The sequence below is a fragment of the Nymphalis io genome, chromosome 29, assembly GCF_905147045.1.
Source record: "Nymphalis io chromosome 29, ilAglIoxx1.1, whole genome shotgun sequence".
NCBI classification, from domain to species: Eukaryota; Metazoa; Arthropoda; class Insecta; order Lepidoptera; family Nymphalidae; genus Nymphalis; species Nymphalis io.
This window is the reverse complement of record NC_065916.1, coordinates 7561000-7583659: the sequence shown is the minus strand read 5'-3', so window position 1 is coordinate 7583659 and position 22660 is coordinate 7561000. Positions and strand designations below refer to the sequence as shown.

Sequence of the window (22660 nt, the reverse complement as noted above, 5' to 3'; positions counted from 1 at the left end):
AAACTTTTGCACCAAGCAAAGTAAGGAAACTCTTTGGGATTATGCCTACAGGATAATTCGATTCTCCGATAAAAACTACGAAGAACCAAATCTGAAAGTGACCGGTGCCGCAGAATTGAGCAGAAACATTGGCGCCCCCCTTTTTCTCGCTGGATAATCCGGGCGATGACGATATAAGCCAAAAAAAAAATTGCGCAAAGAAGTACAGGACGAAATAAAAATTCAAGAACGGACCACCCAATCAATACAGGCCAAGAACATAACCCACGAAGAATTTCGTAACGTGTTTGCAAAAATGAGCCCATCTAAAGCCCCGGGCATGGACGGATTCACGGCGGATATCTGCGAAAAAGTTTACACTACCGAAAGTAATAGGTTTACTAAACAAAGGTTTTCCTAGGTTTTCCTAGGTTTACTAAACAAATGTGTAGTAATGGCAAACTTAGCGTAGGACGCCCTCCAGCTAGGTGGAGTGGACGATATACGCAAGGTGGCTGGCAGCGATTGGAGATTGAGAGCTGAAGATCGAGCTCAGTGGCGTGCCATTGGAGAGACCTATGTCCAGCAGTGGACGAGAAAAGCATGATGATGATGATTTGTAGTACTAGAATACCTACCGGTCAGATGGAAAAAGGCCTACATCAATTTTATTATTTTCTTCTTACTAATTAGTTAGTTAAAGGGTTCACTATCATCTTTAACAGGGGTTCCAGAAGTTTGAGAAACCCTGCATGCATTTGAAATGGTAAATAAAAAAATGTATTTGCAATTTGTATTTAAATACTTTTAACAAACCATTTTGTATCTCAAAGCACAATTTTTATAGGTTTGCTTTGTTTAAGTTTCTTCAACTCGACCATTTTTATTCATTTGCCTCATTAGATATTTAAATATAACAACAATTTTTAAACACAAGCACTCCTTTTTTACCTTACAATTTATATAGTATTTACATGATACTCAAGTAAAACATGCTTGGTACAGATTTGTATGTGCCAGTTTCCAATTAGTAAAGAACCACACATGTAAAAACAAGATTAAAGACGTCAACTTCAATCTGATAACACCACACATCTCACTTAAGCAAAAGATTTTGCACACAATCTAGATTTTACAAAATAAAGAAAGAATGCAGTCAGTTTTTTTATGACTGGTTGAAGCCAAGGTGGTTTGTAGGGGATGCAACAATGTTACAAAGTCAACTGGTCGCGTGCAAAGGAGACAATCTGATTCCGGACGCCCTCGTGTCCGTTCTCCAGATGAAGAAGATGTAATTATTCGTCATTTTCGAGAGGACCCTACAGTTTCCACCAATATTGTGGCAAACCGACTGGGCGTACCTCAATGGAGAGTCTGGTTTACTGTCCACGCGGCTGGATTGTATCCCTATCATTACACACCCGTACACGTGATTGAAGAAGGAGATCCTGCAAGACGTTTAGATTTTTGTCGATTTATGCTACACTGTGATGCAGAAAATCCCAATTTTTTGAGAAAAATTTTATGGACAGGCGAGTCAAAGTTTGACAAAGATGGTATTACTAACTACCACAATATTCGATATTGGTCTCAAAAAGAACAAGGAAACCCTCACAAAAAGCGATTAAGCGGTTCCCAAAGACGTTTCTCGGTAAACGTCTGGATGGGGATTATCAATGATAATCTTATTGGGCCACATTTCCTACCTGATAACTTAAATGGTGAAAGTTATGAAAGCTTGCTTAGAGAAATCCTGCATGAGTTACTCGAAAATGTTTCGCTGAAACTTAGGCAGAGAATGATATTCCAGCATGATGGTTGCCCCGCACACTTTCGAATGTCCGTAAGACAGTGGCTAGACAGCAATTATCGTAATAGATGGATTGGCAGAGGAGGACCAATCCCATGGCCAGCGAGAAGTCCAGATTTGACTCCGATGGACTATTATGTCTGGGGGCATATGAAAAGCCTGGTTTATGATGTTTCACCAGTACAAACAATTGAAGAACTCAAAACAAGAATAATGAATGCTGCAAATTCTATTCGACATAGCTTGAGTAGTGTTGTAGTAAAAAGTGAATTAAGAAAAAGAATGCGTATTTGTATACGAAATAGGGGATCTCATTTTGAACACGAATTATGAATAATAAACAGTGTAATTTTGAAAGTATGGAGTAACTAAAAAGATTAAGTATTTTGTTTTTGATTTAAATTCAAAATTGCAATGACAGCTCTGGTTTATCTCTCCTTTTTTACCTATTACCCCTATTAAAAATAATCTTTAACTACTTTGCATTGAGGTCCTTTTGTCTTTGATCCAGATTTAATTTCTTAACAATAGCATTTCTTAGAATTTCCTACCTGGTCTCTTTGTTATCTAATTTTCTCCTGAGTTTATGATTGTTACTGTACTTTTTATGTACCGATGGATAGCTAAGGAAACGCAGATGTTTTTAAAATGATCCGCACGATAAGAGCCATAGTGATTTTTACAAAAAAATTGCGAGTAACTTAAAGAATCAAAATTAAAAATCGAAAAGTTGTACAGTTTTGGATCTGTAATTTAAAAATGCTTGAAGATTGTTTTTGTTTTATAACTGGTTATTATTAACTAGGATGTACCCTAGCAAGAAATACAAAAAAAAATAGGGAAAATACGTTGATTTTTTTTTATTGAATTTTAGAATCTTAAACATCCTTTAAATAAAAAAAATATTAAAAAATTAATAACTCGAAAACGATACACTTTTGCATAAGCATTTTGGGGGTCATTTGATAGCTATTGTCCTGAACTATAACCCTTTAAAAGGATCGTGACATATTACCCTGTAACCCTGTATATATCGGAATGTTTTAATGAACATTCCAATTTAGCACATCTGCTCTTTCAAGCTTCAGGTTACTTCAATTAAACCTTAGATAGCGTACTCTAACTCTCATAAATTGCTAGTTCAAGGGAAAGATAATAAGACAAGTAAGACAGGACAGATCAAAACTTTATAGACAAAATTAACATTCAAGAACAAATACTCAATCATAACATTCAAGAACAAAATGAATCACAGAGAAAGGTGCAGAAAATACTTTAGCGAAAGAAAATGAAACAAAAGATGTTAAGGACTACAAAACGAAGCTCCATATTAAGACTATGTTTCATTGGGTTATCAGGTGGCCCATTTGCCCGTTCAGTTACGTATAATGAAAAAAAAAAATACCAACAAAATAAAATTATGTTCAGAACTTCAAAATCAAATAATTTAAAGTGTTGGAACAAGAAGATCTAAAGAACACAGTACTGTTTTAACAAGAAATTATTAAAACAGAAAAATTTTACTTCACCTAATTAGTATTTAACACTCAATTTTGTCCCAATTAAAACTAAGCATCAAAGTTTTTCACTATTAGACTGAAGACAAAATTTGTCAGACAGATTTCTAACTAAAAAATTATAAGTAAATATATTTCAAAACTTAAAAATTGTTGTCACGCAGTAATGTGTCAGAGTAGTATTAAAAACATATATCAAGATGATTATAAATGTTTGTATAATATTAACCTCAACCAAGGATTCCGATTTAAAGCCCAAGCTCAACTGAACATTGAAACCATTGTGCATGTGCTTAAAAAAAAAAACATAAATAATTTATCCACCTACCTGTATGGAGTAGCTTGGTGGAAAAGGGAGAGGAGACCTTAGCTATTGGGACACTTAATTTTTATTTCTTTGATTTTGTTACCATTAACCACTCAAATAATAAACCTGCAATGTAAATGCAAATAAAATGCAATTATTCTCAAGATCTCATTTAATGTATCAAGTGATTCAATTTTCAATATTATAACTCATAACCTGTTGTCTTTACTATGCCATGATTGGCAAAATATTTTGCAATCATATTACATAAATACACTTCAAAAGAAGATAGTTATGTTAGCTAAAGCATGAAGACAATAGAGGTAAATGCTTAATCAGCGGAATGTAAGTCATTGTGTCATTCCATGCTTTGGGATCATATGTCCTGGGAAACGATTTGTAACAAAGGAAAGAACATTTGACTAGAGCATAAACCTCTGTTCGATCGTGTCAATTTTAATTATCATTAAATATTTTAAAATTCAAATATTGTCTTTTTAAAAAAGTCTATCTTGCTCCCGTAAACTTGTCTAGGTAGGTATCTCCTGAGATTGGTATACAGACTATAATTCGATTTTATTTTGTATACAAAGTAACTTTTTCCATAATATTGCAAAAAAAAACATTATTTTAAAGATTGTATAGAAATAATGAAATACCAATAAGTCTTTTTTTATTTAATCGTTTTTATTTTAACTTGGCCAATGGTCTTTCTATGGAAGATTAAGGACACTTAGAATTGAACAGTTCAATTGATATGTAAACTACATTGAGAATTAAATATTACTTACCAGTAACATACCAACATACAACAGCCAGCGACACTATTACATAAGTTTTCACATATTTTATAACATTTTTATTGTTAAATTGAGCACATGTGTTTTTTTCAAGCTGACACAGTATGTTTGTCTCGATTGCATAATAATTACATAATGTAAGAAATAAATTCAATTACTCCTGTTACTTTATTTAATTTTCTTTACTTCAAATATTATAGTAAACATTTTTACGTAAGTAAGGTTGCCTTCATTTTTATTATACCTGTTTAATCGGTTTTTTTTTTCAGACAGATTCTTAATTGTTAGACTCACCGATATTCTATATTTCGCTTTCGTTACTTTTTTTTTCTTTTTTGGTGGGTATCTCGCTATTTGAGCGCAAAATATCTTTGCGTTCCTGTTGATGAAATTTGCAAGAGGTAGCTTTTCAAATACATACTTATTTATTTATTTATTTGGATCTCCAACAGTTGTACATAACACACAATCAAAACACATTACATAAGAGCATAAAACTGAATACTCCTTATATTTTACTGTTTCTATAGTAACTTATGCATAACGTAACTTCAATAATATTTATTTTTAATAGTAATAAGTAATGGGTTTAATTTAATACTTTTGAACTTATAAATTAAAACTTAATTTTTTTCCCCTTTTCTGGCGTAAAACTTAATTTTTAATACTGTATTTTTGTACTGTAACACGTTACCACGCGCGGTAGCGATTTGTAGTTGTCAATTGTCATTGTCACCATTCTATAGGCTTGACCTTGTCAGTTTTTAATATCGCACGAATACCACGTCAAAACATCGATGTGAAAACACGAATAAACATTACATAGGCGCAAAAAAGACAATCTCTCATTTTGGGAAAAATGTAATCATATTAATGATTAACAATAACGATTACAATGTGTAATCATCAATTACGATTACAGCTTAACTTTGATTGATAACTATTATTATATTTTGCCTCAAGTCTGATTACAATAAATGAAACTTATAAAATGTAATAAAAGTAACTTGTTGAAACATATTATGTTATTTGTATATAGTATTAAAACTATGTATGACTTATAACTTCAAAAGTACGAAGAATCGAGCATCTATGAAACACATGTTAATGTTTTTATTATATATTTTTACATGTGTAAAAATGCAATGCAACATTTTTGTTATTAAGATTATTATATAACCTCTTCGGTTTATTCATCCTATCATTATTATACATTCACATTAGTAATGCTCAACAACTGTCACTACCAGTTAAGTGTGAATCAGTTTCAGAACGAGATTCGTACTGAACGAATAAAAATGCCGAGTAAAAATAAGTTGTAGTATAAAACTTGAAGAGAAAAGCTATTGTAGTCCCCAAATATTATGTTATCAATTAATACTTCCGGTCCTACATATACGGCTAGTTCGGGTACATCTTGATGATTATTTATAAGTATAGAACTTCTGTTTAACAATTTAATTAGGAATTTCATAATCAAATAAATAGTTGATTCATATTTGTTTATACTTGGAACATTTTATTATATATTATTCTATTTATTAATGGCGCCTTCTGCTTGTCAGCTTCCGGCGCAATTAATAAATAGTGCTTATTGTTTATTTATATTTTCTCAAATTATGTCGATTAATCAATGCTATAATAATTTTGTTTTATTATGTATAATGTAAGGATTAAGCTACTAGAATCTTATTTTACTGATCTAGCTAGGTTATCTGCTGCTTATCAACTTCCGGTGTAATATATTAATCTTTAATATTTAATATTTAATGTTACATAATCCTGTATTATTAAATAATATTTGTCCGTAAATAATCATTAGAATAATTAAGATAAACAATGTTTAATATTATCTTTTAAGTTTGTAAATTTAGTATTAAATTAGGTCAAGATGTTTTTGTATAAATACCGCCAGTTTTAAATATATCGGGCATTGGTATTGTAACCGTTGTAACGAGCATTACAAGTGTTTTCTTATATAACGTATCGTCATTTTCGCCGCCACCCTGGTAATCCACCTATAGATAATATTATGATTACAATAAAGAAATAAGGAACAATAAAAAATATTTATCGAACGAACTTATTTCAAAATTGTGATTAGACGGTTTGTCACAAATTCTGTTACCTAATAAAACAGGCGTCTTAAATTAAAAAAAACATGGAATCTAAAATCAGAAACACTTAGAAATCCAACTAGAAATATAACAAGTATTTTCTCTGGCAATAACTTAAAATTAAAACATTAGAATTCATAGGATTCAGCAAACAGCTGCCATAGTAGACAAATTAATTTGTGTATTAAGGCTTTTAATTCGAATTATATTAGACTAGTTTCCGTGCATGGCTTTAACTGCGTATGTGAGATAGTTTTATTTTCTTTCCGTTTTAAATAAGTCAAATCTTTTTATATAATTACATAAATATATATTTTATTAAATAACTATAGCGCGATTTGAAAACCAACTAGCGTCATCTAGTAACGAAAAGAAAAATTAAATAAACATTTGATGTAATGTGATTTGATCTAGAACAATCTGCAAGGGTTTAATGAAACATATAACTTTTCTAACGACATTTTTTATACTAAGCTTATAAAAACAATTTTATGACTATTATTACAAAAAATTAAACAATGAGCAAATCGTTATTTTTAAAATTAGAACCCCCAATATTTAACTTGGCTTTGACCCCTTCAAATATTTAATACAATAATTAAATAAGCACAATATTCGTATTCATAATTGTAATAAATAAGTTGTTTTTTTTTATATCGAATAGCTACCTATTAGATAAAAATAAATAAAACGGACGACGAGCAAATGGGCCACCTGATGGTAAGTTGTCACCAATACCCACAGACATTGGCAATGTAAGAGATGTTAACCATCGCTTACATTGCTATTTTGCGGTAGAATAACTGATGAGTGGTTGGTACGTACCCAGACGAGCTTGCACAAAATTCTACACTAGTAAAATGTGATTCAATTTTTAATTATATTAGAATTGCAATACCCAATGTATTATTTTAATAGACTTAAAACAGATAAGCCATTAACTTAAAAAAATATTTTCATCATAGCCGAATAAATTTTTTGTGCATTCGTAGGTAAGATTTTGTTTAGCTGAGTCGTTGAACCAATGCGGTTATACATACTTTGTAATAACACATTATTTATTACGATGGCAACACGGCTTTGACTTTTTTTTACGGTTATTTTGTTAATTAATATAGCACCAATGTTTGACTAATTTATAATTTTATATGGTATCCCTATTGTTAAGTTGATGGTGGAAACGGAAAAGAGTGTGCGGAACAAAATACCCTCGTACAGTACGCTCGTTGTAAATAAATTTATTAGTCTAACATAAACTTTTTGTATAATAAAAATGATTCATAAATTATAAAATTATTTTAATTTACGTCCATACTGTTCGCGGTGTGTGTACGAAGTGGTTGCGTGTTTGACAGTTTATAGATTTGTGTTAGGTTAGATGAGTTTTCAAGTAATACTGCTAACGTGATAGTGAACTACTATGGATTCAGGACCAGCTCAAGAAGTTACTGAGCTTCTGAAACAATGGGAGGAGCAGCATACGTCTCCTAATTACGATCCTATACCAACTTTGACAAGGTGAGCCCCGTTATCAATGAAATGTCAAATGATCCACATTGTATACGATGCGAGTGCTCTTACGCCGTTTATTCATTGGTTTATAACTTAAAAACAACATTATTACTAAAAAGTAATTTAAACTGTGTATTATAGAAATATATACCTGGTATATAATATTATGAAAGTAAGTTAGACTATTTTCATATAAAAATCGAATCCAATAAGTAACATAATTTTTATACGATATAAATAATTCATATTAATAGTAATACAATGATATTACGTATAATTAAAAATCTTTTTTTTTACACTTTATCTTATAATATAATTTATCGAATCATACTCAACAGAAATCAAATCCATTATGTTAATTATTATTCAAACCGAACAATTAATTTAACATTTATTCATTTTAACATTATACATTATTACTATCCAAATCTATACACATAAAAATGGATATTGGTATTTCTATTTGAGACTTTGACATCGCTTAAGTAATAACAATTTAATTTGGCACGTTTGACACATTCCCGTGGTGGTAGGGCTTTATGCAAGCCAGTCTAGGTAGGTAACATTCATTAATCATTCTAACTCTAAACAGCATTACCTAGTATTATTACGTGCTGGTTTGAAAGGTGCATGAAACAGTGTTTTGCACGCACAAGACGGCCAGTCATGCCACTGCGCATTTAGCTAATCATCATTCAGCCGATATTGATCCACTGCTGGACATAGATGGTGTGCTGGTGTGCCAAATGTACCCGTCCTGTGCCGTTGGCACCCATGGAAATAAACTGTAAATTAGACAATATATGTATTTTTCCTTGGAGAAGAATATATATTATACATTGTAACTTCATAAATTTAAAGTAACCAGTGATTCTCAACCACTGTGCCGCGGCTTTTGTGTGCCGCCAAATTTTAGACATAATTATGTTAATATTATTAAATAATATAATTTTAAAAAAAAATTTTTTTTAACAGGAATAGATATTCAAATCCATAAAATACGATTGAGTTCTTAATCTATTTTACGCAATGTGTATAGGTAATTAAATCATTTTTAAACTAATTCTTTTCTTTGTGTGCTGCCAAATTTTAAAATTGTTAATGATACTTCTAGGATGTTCTCATTGTGCCCTAACATTCCTCTTTTGAGCTGAGTCTCAATATTTCCCCACAGCACTAAATTGTGATGCCGATCAAGCATATAGTTTTAACAGTAATAAACAAAAGAAAATATTACATTTTATTTCCTCATAACGATCTATTGAACCTGTCATCTATCATTAAGTGCTGAGAATTATTTGAAAATAAAACTTATACTATAGTATCATCAGAATATATAAAACACTATTTGTTGCCCGTGGCTTGTTTGTACCTCAAGTTCTGTTCCTTAACCCTGATAATGTATATAGTAGTTTAGATGTTATATACATTAGGAATTATTGAATAAACAAGCTCGCTTTTGCCTTTATAATATTAAATAGGATACACAGTTATGGTAATGTTTAATTTTTTGTTTTTTTTTTTGATAATAATTTATAATAGTAAATATTTTTCTAACTGTTTTGTTTCTTCTTTCATCATGTTGTTAAACTTTCTTATTTACTTTTTTTACTTTATGGTAATAATAATAATGTCCTCCAGACCGTTTTCGGCTACGGCAGCTAATTTCAATAGCTAAGCCAATTAAGCAGGAGATATTATTGTGCACAGGTGTGTGCGCAAACTCAGGTGCACTCTCTCTATTCCCTAACTCATAATCCGATGGGACAGCAATTGACACGACCAGAAAGAGTTCAGGTGCAGGACCAACGGCTTTACATGCTTTCCGAGGCATGGGAGTGTACATACTTCCAGCTTCCAGACTGTGGGCTGCTATTGAAAATTTTATATCAGAAAATCCCAATAACTCTTTATTGGCCCGACCTGGGAATTGAACCCAGGACCTACGGGTCTGCAGCCTTACATTAACCCATTAGACCAACGAGGCAGTCAAGTCAGTACTTTATGGTACTATTTCGTTGTACAATACAAAAGAGACATACATTATTTATAGTTTATAAAGCAACAGGTAGATCATAAAGTACGCAAAGATAGCCTTGTCACTTACATAGATCTCTTCTAGGGGACTTCTATTAAAAAAGAAAAATAATTTAGACGGGGACAATAATCAGGCATAATGTGCACTTACAATCAACACATTTTATTATACCTCACAGAACTGCTTATAAAAAAATCTAAATATGTATTGCAACATATTTTTTTATATTTTGAAATAATAGTTGCAAATCGTCATGAGTCATACAGCATATACAAGAAAAGAAATGAAAATCATTTTGCCTCATAACTGGTGACAAGTGAAATGTTTGTCATTATTGGTACAGAAGTTTAATTTTGACCTCTGCGCATATTATATTTAAGACTTATTTAGAATAATAACAATTTCAAGAACTAAATTAAATGATGCAATATATTATTTTCTCAAAATAGACAAATATTTTTTGTAATAATATGAAAGCATAGACAATTGGTTACATATTTCTAGTAACTGAAATCGTTTTAAAAATTGAAATATTACAAATAATCACTTAAAGGTAAAACATCAAATGGGTTTTTTGGTCCTTTATTATAAGTACCTAGTAATAATTTAATTTGAGTCACATTTTAATTTGATATCACATTGAGGAATCACAATTACAAAAAATCTGTCCAGTGAAAGTAAAACCTCTTTGTCAAGTAGGAAATGAGCTGATGATCTTCAAACACCTGAACAAACTTTCATAATTTATATCTAAGAACCATTTCAATCACATCAGGATTCAAACAGAAAAAAACCTCATCAAAAATTGTACATTCGTTTAGGAGCTACTATGCCACAAATACATACATACATTAAATTATAACACCCCTTTTTTACGTCGGGGTTTAAAAGTTAAAATTCTTTAGTTAAGTCATTTGTGATGTGGTTTTTTATCAAATTACAGAGATAATATATTAGGCAACACCGAACATGCCAACACAAGTGTTAACATATTTAATTGTGATGTAAGTATTTTGCTTGCCGGGTTTTCAAGCTTTAGCCGGACATATGTTTTTTATGGTCGTGTCTGTCTAAAAAAGTCCGTTATTTAGGCTCTAATTTAATAACGGAAACATATATATGAGGCAACTTTCATAAATACTTCAGAAGTGTAATAATCTCAAACCAAGATATATCAAAATGTATATATTTTTTAAATATAATTTAATCCAAATTGATTAGCAGAGTGGTAAATATAATCCGAGGAGAGAAAAATGATGGGTTTTAAAACGAGCACAGTTATAGCCCATTACAACCACAAGTGGAGTAAAATCAAATAAACAAATTTTGACACCGATATCAATCGACGCGATATCATTGGTCGAGATCTTGAATAATCTATGATATTCACTATGGAATCGCGAAAAAATGGCGTTTCCAATGTCCGCGACGCTGTAATCGGAACTTTGAAAGTTAAATTAATGTGGTTATAACTAGTAAAGTGGTATAATGTTGTATTATAAATAAAGGTAAATGAATAAAGAAGCCGAGATGGCCCATTGGTAAGAACGCGTGAATCTTAACCGATGATAGTGGGTTCAAACCCGGGCAAGCATCACCGAATTTTCATGTGCTTAATTTGTGATTATAATTCATCTCGTGCTTTACGGTGAAGGAAAACATCGTGAGGAAACCTGCATGTGTCTAATTTCACTGAAATCTGCTACACGTGCATTCCACCAACCCGCATTGGAGCAGCGTGGTGGAATAAGCTCAAGACCTTCTCAAAAAGAGGAGAGGAGGCCCTTAGCCCAGCAGTGGGACATTCACAGGCTGTTACGGAATAAAGAACTGTTTTTAGTGCGTAATTAGAAAATCATAACAATTAGAAAATCGCGTGCAATTTATAAATCAACGGTTTAACTTTACTCCTACTCCGATTGGAATAGGGGATAGAAAGAAAAATCGAAATCATTTAATTATTACTAATAATATGTGAATCCATATACGGAAAGGCATTCAAAATAAACTTTCGTGGTTTTTCGTAGTGCCGTAAGTTATTTGGATGTTTATATTGTTAAATAAATGAATAAATATATAATAATTAAGTTTTATTGCTATCTTTAGATGCTACGTCGTTTTTATTGTTAAAATTTCGTTTGGCTTGTTGCCCGAACGACTATTTAACATCACGTTTTAACGATTAATTTATATTGAACAAGTATTTTAATCTTAAACGCACGATATTTTTTAAAATAACGTTAATCCAAAAATATAGACGTCAAGTGGTCTTCGTCCATAGATACGGTCAATGGCCACTGGCATTTAAGATGGTGGCTATACCCTATTCCAATCGCAGTAGGAATAAAGGTAAACAAACCATATATTTACAAATTGTATGCGATTTTCTAATTGTTCTGCTGTATTACGCACTATAAACAGTTCTTGATTAATTTACCTTTATTTATAATATAACACTATTTCACTTAGTTGCAACCACATTAATTTAACTTTCGAAGTTCCGATTACAACTTCGCAGACATTGAAAACGCCATTTTTTTGCCACTCCATAGTGAATATCATAGATTATTCAAGATCTCGACCAATGATATCGCGTCAATTGATATCGGTTACCAATGATATCGGTGTCAAAGTTTTTTATTTGGGTATACTCCTCTTGTGATTGGAAAAGGTGTCTTTCGTGGGCTCTCTCACCATTCAAATCCCAACACAATAATGCTCAGTATTGCTTGTAGGACTGGTGGGTAAAAAAAATAATAAATTATTGCTCTGACGCGGAGTGGTTGATACATATATTTTTAAACTCGATTACATGAAAATTCTGTACTATTTGCACGGATTTGAAACCCGCTAACTTCGTTGATATTCACCCGTTCCTCGGTCTCACGCCACTGTCATCTCACTACAGACCTGCCCAGCCAGATGTGACCAACGGTCCATGATGCTGTAGTATCCATGATCATCTTTTTATAAATCTCCAATATGAAAAATACACGTCCAATACGACTGAATAAAAATAAATCACGTGACGTAATAATCTGCACGCGAACACTGAATTGCCATAAATAATATGAGCTAATTTTAAAAACGCAAAGATTTATTCATTAAATACTCGTCTCGTATCGCGATATACGACGAAACTTGTATAACTACAGACTACTGATTTCAGAATTGCGGAAATAATAGAAGCGGAGACGGAGAATTTTATGAAGAAAGACCCTGATCCGTTTGATGAGCGGCATCCCTCGAGGACGGACCCAGAGTGCGCCCTGGGGCACGCGCTTAAAGTTATGTTTAAAAAAGATAATTTTATGACCAAGGTAAAATATTATATATATTTAAAAAGAACACAACACGAACAAACGTTCGGTATATAGCTGCAGTAGTAGTTGTATATATTTGATTCTAGTAGCAGAAGCCATGGTATGATTTATGGATTCGAAAGTGAAATGGCCTTTTGAATTGTGACTCAAAGGTTTTAATCCAAGTTAAAGTCGTCTTAATGATCTTCGAGAAATGCTCATTAGAGGGTATTAAGTACGTCTTCAAACCAATCACTGATTGATGGTGATGATGTTGTCCTGACCGATTTTGTTTAGGACGACAAATCTCAAGGGAGACTAGCCAACTGCCTTGGACATATTATAGTGCACAAGTGTGTGCGCAACACAGGTGCACTCTCTATTCCCTATATCTCGTAATCCGATTGGATGGCTCGACCGGAAAGAGGCCAAGCGCAGGACCGATGTCTTTACGTACTATCCGAGGAGTTTCATGGGAGTGTTCACACTAGCGTTCCGACTCTGGGCTATTACCGAATTTTTCAACAGATAACCCAATAACTGTTTATCGACCCGACCTGGGGCTTGAACCCGGGATCTCGGGATCTGCGACCTTATATCTAGCCATTACACCAACGAGGCAGTTAATCATCTATGTATGTATATATGTGTTTAATATTTTTTTTCATTGCCGTTTTTTCAGTTAGTTAATGATTATGTACGTGACACATACTACTCGAGGCAGAATATAACGGGTCGAGATGTACATAAACTGAATGTGGCCGCTTGTAGATTAACCCTGGATCTGATGCCCGGGCTTGAAATGAGCGTCGTCTTTCAGGTATATACATAAATACACACACATATACACACAACATACTTACATATAGCACAGCCCAACTACTTCTGGGCGGTAGGGCTTTTTGCAAGCCCGTCTGGGTAGGTACCACCCACTCATCAGATATTCTACCGCTAAACAGCAATGCTTAGTATTGTTACGTTTCGGTTCGAAGAGTGAGTGAACCAGTGTAACTACAGGCACAAGGGACATAACATCTTGGTTCATTAGGTTGATGGCGAATTGGCGACCTAAGAAATGGTTAATATTTCTTACATCGCCAATATCTATGGGTGGTAGTGAACTTTTACTATCAGGTAGCCCGTTCGCCTATCTATAACATAAAAAAATAACTTTAGAACTCAATTGACCCATTTCATGCCCCATTCAATCTTACAGAATGAAAACATATGAATTCAAATTTTGTATTATTTTCCAAGTCAACTGTACCTCAGTTTTGCTGTTCAGAAATTGAAATTTATATATACATTATCTGGTGATAAAAAGAAATGAAGTAGTAAAATATAATGATGATCGGTCGAGTAGTTTCGACGTGAAAGTGTAACAAACATAACGACATACATAAAATATTTTTGTGAGGAGAATTATTTGAAGCGATTTGAATGGAATTATATATTACAGGATAATGAGGCTCTGATACATCGGTTAGTTAACTGGGCGACGAATTCACCAGAACCGCTCCAGTGCTACGCTACAGGTCTTCTCGCAGCCGCGATGGAGGTGCAGGAGATCGCAACTAACTTCAGGTCAGTTCTCTACAATTGACAGTGTTGCCAACTTCTGAGAAACATCCTCTCCCAAAATCTCGAAATCCCCCTGTTTCCATCTGATCGATTAATACATTTATTATATTAAGTTTAAAAACCGAAGAGTTAATCTTAATTTGTTTTTCAATAAACTTTAAATCTACGCCCCCAAATTCCTCTAAAAATATGATCCAGAAAAAAGTACATTTCATCTGACTAACCCTTAGATTTTGGGGGGGGGGGGGGAAGTAGGTAATATTGACATCTGATACTTTAGGCAGCAGTGCCCCAAGGTAATCAGCTTGCAAGCCGATAGTCCTTCGCTTGTACTCTCTCTGGTCTTGTCGCATTTTACGTTACACTCTGGAAAATAAAACGATCGTATCCAGGCCATTCCAAATAAAAAATACTCTATTACTGTATATGTACAATTGTAAAAAATGAGATATAAAATAGAATCCCGCGAGTTTCTTCCTCCGGTTCTTCTCAGGTCTGCGGTGTTTATTTCCGAACCGTTGGTAGATTTATTACAATCAATAAATAACATGTAACGCTTCCGTATTGAATAAAGATTTTTTGTCTTTGAGTGTGAGTTTTTTGTATGTTTGTCCTTCAATATAAACGTTTATTCTATTTTTCCAGAGATCTGAACGCCATGTTGATACCGCTGATGCTGAAGAGGCTACACGAGTTGAGGAACAAGCATGAAGATAAAGTAAGCAATGTGATATAATAGTGAGCTTGTAAATCCCACTGCTGGACTGTGGGTTGGTGGATTCACGTGTGACATTCGATTATTGTAATATTTTTCGATACATGTAGATTTCCTTGCGGCATTTCTCTCTCCGTTAAATGCGTGATGATTAATTCTTTAGAGAGGTTATACGAACCATGCTCCCCCCCTCCTCCATACACAATGCGGGTAAAGCCGCGGATGTTAACTAGTATTTATCTATTTTACGACGGGCCCGTTGGGGTGGTTGGTAGATACTTGCATTTCACGCCGAAGGTTGAGGGTTCGATTCCCACCCAGGACAGACATTTGTGTGCATGAACATGTCTGTTTGTCCCGAGTCTGGGTGTAAGTATGTATTTACAAAAGAAATGTAGTATATGTAGTATATCAGATGGCCGTGTGTGAATAATGTCCCAGGATATTATTTAATCTATTTATCTCATAAGCGTTAGTTTATATTCGCCTGGAGGGCAAATGACTCTACTCCACCTGATGGTAAGTGGTAGTAGAGTCCAAACGCGACGACGGCCAGTACAGACGGGAAAAACGTTCTGCACTAGCCGCCTTCGCATTAAAGTAATAATTGCATTATAAACATTAATTGAAATCATTAATATATATTTTTTAACATTTTCAGCCAAATCAGAATTTAGTGACTCCACCGAATCAGACGAGACACTTCGCGCGTTTCGACAAGAGAAGAAATAATGATATCAAATGTAACGGGCCGACACCGGACAAAAAAGGTTTCTATCATATTTGACAATTAATTAACCTTCTCCTCAAAATAAGGAGAGGAGGCCTTTAGCCCAGCAGTGGGACATTCACAGGCTGTTTCGGTGACAATTAATAAATTCAAAGCTATAATTCGCTCGCTATCAGAATGGGTTACGACCTTATTGAACTGAGACTCGCGGTCCGCTGCCAGCGTGACGTCACATGTCGGCAAACTCGCGTCGATGCTCGCAAGGCAGGGTTAGGACGTGTGGATTTTATCTCGTGGATTTATGGTTGTACGATTATTATAGCGAAACGATTAGCATAATAAGTCGAAAGAGAGGTACAACTATTAAATGTCAATCATAAGAAATTATTTCACGTAAAAAAATACTTAAAAACACAAATATCTACAAAAACAATAATAGTTAAGTTCCCCTTTCGTCTTCGCCATAATCCGAAAATTATAGTTCAGAAATTCTTTGCTAACGTTCCTTTTGAATGCTCGAGAATTGTCATAATATTCGTCGTACTTTGACAAAAGTCCAACCCATTCTGGTAGAGCGCGGATTATAGTAAATCTTATGTGTAAAAATGTTGTTATCTGCTTGAGATGGACAGATTTCAACGCTCTTCGACTGATCGTCATGAACATAATTTTTTTTTCACGGGGATAATGTCACTCTACACACTATTCACATCGTTGCAACTTACCGCTAGATGGCGCTGCGGTACATTGTCCGTTTATTCGTGTCTATTAAGTCTCTATTTCGCAACAAAAGTTCCAAATTAACAAATTTTCTAATTAAAAATAATTTCTCATCATTTTCAGATCGCGACAAAGACGAAGGCGGAGGGGGGGACATGTTGGTCGATGAAACACCACCCGTCATGAGAGACCCTGAAACTCCCGTCAAGAATTACAGCAGTGAGTATACGAGAGATTAAAAAAAAAAATACACTCAAGGTCATATATGTATAGACAAGATAGAATAAGTAGAGTTAAGAAAACAAACTTTACATTTAAGTATTATATGTAAGGGTGAACTTATAATCTAAGCGGGGACCGCGTAAAAGGTTGCACATAAAATATGAGTACAAAAAAACACTCCATTACTTTTTCGATGTTAGATAAATAATAAACCATTGGTCTGGCGGTCTGTAGTTTTTTTTTTAATTTGTTCAAGTATTGACGTGCCAGACCAATTTTATTCGAAATAGCATAAAAAAACAAAAATTAAGCAATCGTTAGTCATGACCAAGTGCCAAACGTCAGGAAAGTATTCTCACGGTGTCCTGACATTACTTCTACTGCATCTATCTAAATTAATCTGTCGTCTAATTCTATTTTCAAATAATGTTCTTAATTTAAATTTTCATAATTTTGCTAAGCTAAGCTGTCATTTAGTTATATAAGATGGATGCCGTGGTTTATTATAATTGCGGGAGCAATAGACATAACTAGTGTTATGTAAGCTTGTGATGTGTGAAGCTAGTTGGAGGTCCTAATACATTAAATATGTATGTCCGTCTGTGTCAGTGTACATCGCGTCTCCGGAACGTGGGCTAATGTCTCCGCCGGCGCGTCCGCACCCGCACACGCACGAGACGTCCTCCAACTCCAGCTGGGCGGAGATGGAGACATATGTTATAGGTATGTATTTTTTTTTAAATAATTATTTTTTGATTACATACGAGTTAAATGATCCATTTGTAAGGTGGTACCAACAGCCGTAGATATTGAAATTGTAATTTGAGTTTCAGGCTCAAATACCAAATTATTTATGGTGGGAATGTTAACTTTGAAAGTTAGGGAATATATTGTGTCTGTGCTAGCACACACATGTCCGCAATGTTGTCCGCGCAGTCGGGCTATCCTCCGTTGCTGGAGTCCTGTCAGAAACACCAATTTATTTGTTTTTTTAATTTTTTCAGGCAATATACAAATCCATCCACCGACAGACGCGACCAAACAAATGTTAATATTGAGGTACTTGACGCCGATGGGGGAATATCAGGAGGTGAGCCTTGTACTATATGAATGTATATATGTATTATGAGTGTGCTGCATGCGTGCGGGAGTGCGTGCGTGCGTGCGTTCGTGCGTGCGTTCGTGCGTGCGTGCGTGCGTATTCGTGTGTATATATATCATAATGAAGTACACTGTATTTTAATTTTCTGGATCTAAATATATTATTCACAATTTTTATTGTTGTATTCTTACCATTTATAAGTATGTTAAGACTTAAATAAAAGTATAACACACAAAAAATAGGTTGTCATTAATTAATTAATAAAATGCACTCATAAATACTCCTGGGGTTAGTATATGTATATAATGAGTCTTTTGTTAGTTTATCGTAAGATCTAGTATCTGAATCGGTAGTTGTTTTACGTTTAAATAAATCTCGGTAAATTACAATCCAAAAATACATGTATTTGCATTCCACCGTCAGTTCCTGTCGCACGTTTTCGAGAAGAACGCCCTGGGCCTGATCCTGGGCTACTTGAACGTGCGCGAGTCCCGAGACTCCAGGCTCGCCTTCGAAGCGCTCAAGTATCTCGCAGCGTTGCTGTGCCATAAGAAATTCTCCATCGACTTCATCAACATGGGTGGGCTTCAGGTATCAATAATATGTCCATACCACCATTGTTCATTTTTTTTTGTGTCCTTATTTTTTTTTAAATTATATATTTTTTTTTTTTCTCTTATCTAATTTACTCCCTTGGGTGAAATCAATGAATGAATTGAAGAAAAATCAAATGAATGAGTTGAATGTCACACTATAGGCTAAAAAATTACTGAGTAACATGTTTATTGGTTTACATATTTGAACATTAGTTTCATAAATAACGTAGATTTAGGACGGATTTAAACAAAATCATCCCCTGAGGGCGTTTGCGTGAAAGCTCTTCTATTTTGAAATTAGAAAAGTGTGTTCTGGAAATTGCTGGAATAACTTTGTGCAAGCCCATCCAGGTAGGTACCACCCACGTAAGCTACCGTCAAACAGCAATTTATTTTATTGTGTTTCGATTCGAAGGTGAATAAGCCAGTGTAACATATGAATGACAGGTGCATTAGTGATGTAAGGTATGGTTAATATTTCTTACACAGCAAGGTTTATAGAGGGCTACCACCTACTATCGAGTGGACCGTTTGCCCGTCCGCCTACTAATTTTATAAAAAAAATAAAGCAAGAATGAATTTTGGTATTCAATGTTCTACGAGTATTATATAACTAATACATTTTGGTTTCAGAAATTCCTCGAAGTGCCTCGTCCGTCCGTGGCCGCGACCGGCGTGTCCATCTGTCTGTACTACCTCGCGTACTGCGAGGACGCCATGGAGAGAGTGTGCCTCATGCCGCGACACACTCTCGCGGACCTCGTCAAGTGAGTACCTCGGCGTATGTAAAATACAATAGTGTAGGCTTAGCGTTAATTGTTGAGATGAAATTCAAATTTGTATATGGGTTGAGTCAAGATGGCCCAGTGGTATGAACGCGTGAATCTTAACCGATGAACGTGGGTTCAAACCCGGGCAAGCACCTCTGAATTTTCATGTGCTTGATTTCTGTTTATAATTCAACTCGTGCTTTTCGGTGAAGGAAAACATCGTGAAGAAACCTGCATGTGTCTAATTTCATCGAAATTCTGCCACATGTGTATTCCACCAACCCGCATTGGAGCAGCGTGGTGGAATAAGCTCCAAACCTTCTCCTCAAAAAAGGGAGAGGAGGCCTTAGCCCAGCAGTGGGACATTTACAGGCTGTTACTTTATATGGGTTACGTTTGTGAGGGTAAGTGCGTCCCTGTGCGTGGGCGCATGTTTATATGTGTATTTTGTTAAATGTGTTACTATGAATAAAATCTAGTTTAAATTATTTTTCACTTCAGGTACGCGTTATGGCTTCTAGAATGTTCTCACGACTCTGGCCGCTGTCACGCGACGATGTTCTTCGGTCTCTCCTTCCAATTCCGAGTTATACTCGAGGAGTTTGATAACCAGGTAACCTTAGACGCACTGGCCTCGCAGCCATCACACTAGCCAACTGCGCGAGCATATTATTGTGGACAAATGTGTGTGCAAACACAGATGCTCTATCCCTTATTATTTACCAACATATAGTATGTGGTCACCACCGCCCATAAAAATTGTCAATACGCCATCAACCCTCGGAGCTAAGAAGTCTCTTGTTTAAATTATACTGGCTCACTGACCCTTTAAAAAACTTGATGTAATTATTTTGATAAATGTTCAGGTTTATTGTGTCTCCATGTTCGGCCCCCGCAGGACGGTCTCCGCAAGCTGTACAACGTGATCTCGACGCTGCCGATCCTCGGCTCGGAGGAGGAGGAGTCGCGCGTGTCGGACGACGAGACGTGCGCGGCGCGGCAGATCGTGCGCCACGTGTGCGTCGCGCTGCGCAGGTAGCGAGCGCACTCCTCGTTAACTATCCTGAGCTAGGCGCTGACTAATTTATATTGACATTCTGCCACTGTATTGGAGCAGTGTTGTGGAATACTAACCTCCTCAAAAGGGAGTTTTAGCCCGGCAGTGGGAAATTTACAGGCTGTGACATTTTATAATAATAATAATAATTTAATAAATATAATAAATAATTCACATAAAAAGTAACAAATTATAATGAAGTCCCTGATTTCTGAGCTAGGCTCAAAGACCTGTATTACAGAAATCGATGTCCTCTCTGATATTTTAGTGACATATCGTTCTATGTAAATAAATGATAAATGAATATTTCTTACTGTATACTAGAAGCGAGTTTCAGAAGATTTGTGTGATGTGTGTGTGTGTGTGTGTGTATGTGTATTTTGTTTCACAAGTTATTATAGCAACAACAGTTCATTTTGTTCATAATCTAGTCCTAGTAGCCAATTTTTAATAATTGTATATTTTCTATTTTGTTTATTTTGTTGTACAAATAACCTTCTTTATGTATAATTGATACACACTGATTTTAGTTACACATTACTCTTTGTAAAGTGACCTACGAGCAAGAGCATATGAAAATTCAGTGATGCGTTTCTGCTTTGAACGCGCTATGCCTAATCGCCTATGATTCGAATGTCTATCGAAGCTATTTCCATTGTAATGATTCTTGAGAAATACATAAGTACACAAAACACAGTACAGCATAATTTATGTTGTCTCTAAATTATCCCGGTACAGATCTGTGAAAGATGCATAGCAATACATGTTTATGAATGACATGGCACAATGTTTTTCAGATACTTCGAGGCTCATTTGAGGATACGAGCCGCTCAAGTTGCGAGACAACAAGGCGATAACGTTCCCGAGCCACCTCCCTACAAAGTAAGTGTCGAACGAGTTTTTATAACACGCAAGCAAATAGCGACATATATATATATATATATATATATATATATATATATATATGTCGCGGATTCAAATGGATTGCTATGTAAAAGGCCGCCATTGTCGTCCAATAATTTAATAAAATTAACATTAACAACGGTGAACTGTTGTTAATTGTATATCTAAAGAATTTGTTCTCAATCCCATTTTCGAGTTTTTATTTTTCTAATTGACCAGGTAATATTGTACACCGATATTATTTTGGTATTGTTTAATAATTTTAACTTTATGAACATTTTTCATTTATTTAATTGACACCGTATTTGCACGTTCCAGGCTTCGAAGTCGACCCCGGAGGAGATCCAGGAACAAATCGAGATGGTGCAGGGCGCTGCCTGGGCGCGCTGGCCGCCCGTCGACGAGCTGCTGGAGCTCGGGGGGGTGTCGCTGTTGCTGCAGGTCGTCGGGTACGCCTACGACTGGAACTTCAATGGCAGGTAACTTGGTTCGAAAATTTTGTTTTTTTCTTCTTTTCTGGCGTCTATCCAATTATACGCAAAATACTCAGCCAATGTCTTAAATGGTTGTAATGCTTTGTGCAAGCTCGTCTGGTTAGGTACCACCCACTCGTCAGATATTCTACCGCAAAACAGCAGTACTTGGTATTGTTGTGTTCCGGTTTGAAGGGTGAGTGAGTCAATGTAATTACAGGCACAAGGGATATAACATCTTAGTTCCCAAGGTTGGTGGCGCATTGGTAATGTAAGCGATGGTTAACATTTCTTACAAAGCCAATGTCTATGTGCGTTGATGACCACTCACCATCAGGTGGCCCATATGCTCGTCCTACCTATTCTATAAAATAAAAAATGAAACTTATATAAGAGATGACACGTATGA

The 22660-nt window shown here is 34.8% G+C and overlaps 1 protein-coding gene across 2 annotated transcripts in view; it reads left to right on the top strand.

Moving 5' to 3' along the window:
- Positions 1 to 7693: 7693 nt before the first annotated feature.
- LOC126779441 (protein mahjong) overlaps positions 7694 to 22660 on the top strand; it is a 31400-nt gene continuing 16433 nt past the window's right edge. For both annotated transcript variants that reach the window (XM_050503385.1, XM_050503384.1), the window contains exons 1-15: positions 7694 to 8048; positions 13250 to 13400; positions 14065 to 14202; positions 14842 to 14966; positions 15609 to 15681; positions 16340 to 16448; positions 17252 to 17347; positions 17960 to 18073; positions 18355 to 18440; positions 18876 to 19043; positions 19682 to 19815; positions 20320 to 20431; positions 20717 to 20853; positions 21673 to 21757; positions 22097 to 22257. In XM_050503385.1, the coding sequence (XP_050359342.1) occupies positions 7951 to 8048; positions 13250 to 13400; positions 14065 to 14202; positions 14842 to 14966; positions 15609 to 15681; positions 16340 to 16448; positions 17252 to 17347; positions 17960 to 18073; positions 18355 to 18440; positions 18876 to 19043; positions 19682 to 19815; positions 20320 to 20431; positions 20717 to 20853; positions 21673 to 21757; positions 22097 to 22257 (1787 nt within the window). In that variant the 5' untranslated portion in view covers positions 7694 to 7950. The remainder of the gene's footprint in view (positions 8049 to 13249; positions 13401 to 14064; positions 14203 to 14841; positions 14967 to 15608; positions 15682 to 16339; positions 16449 to 17251; positions 17348 to 17959; positions 18074 to 18354; positions 18441 to 18875; positions 19044 to 19681; positions 19816 to 20319; positions 20432 to 20716; positions 20854 to 21672; positions 21758 to 22096; positions 22258 to 22660) is intronic.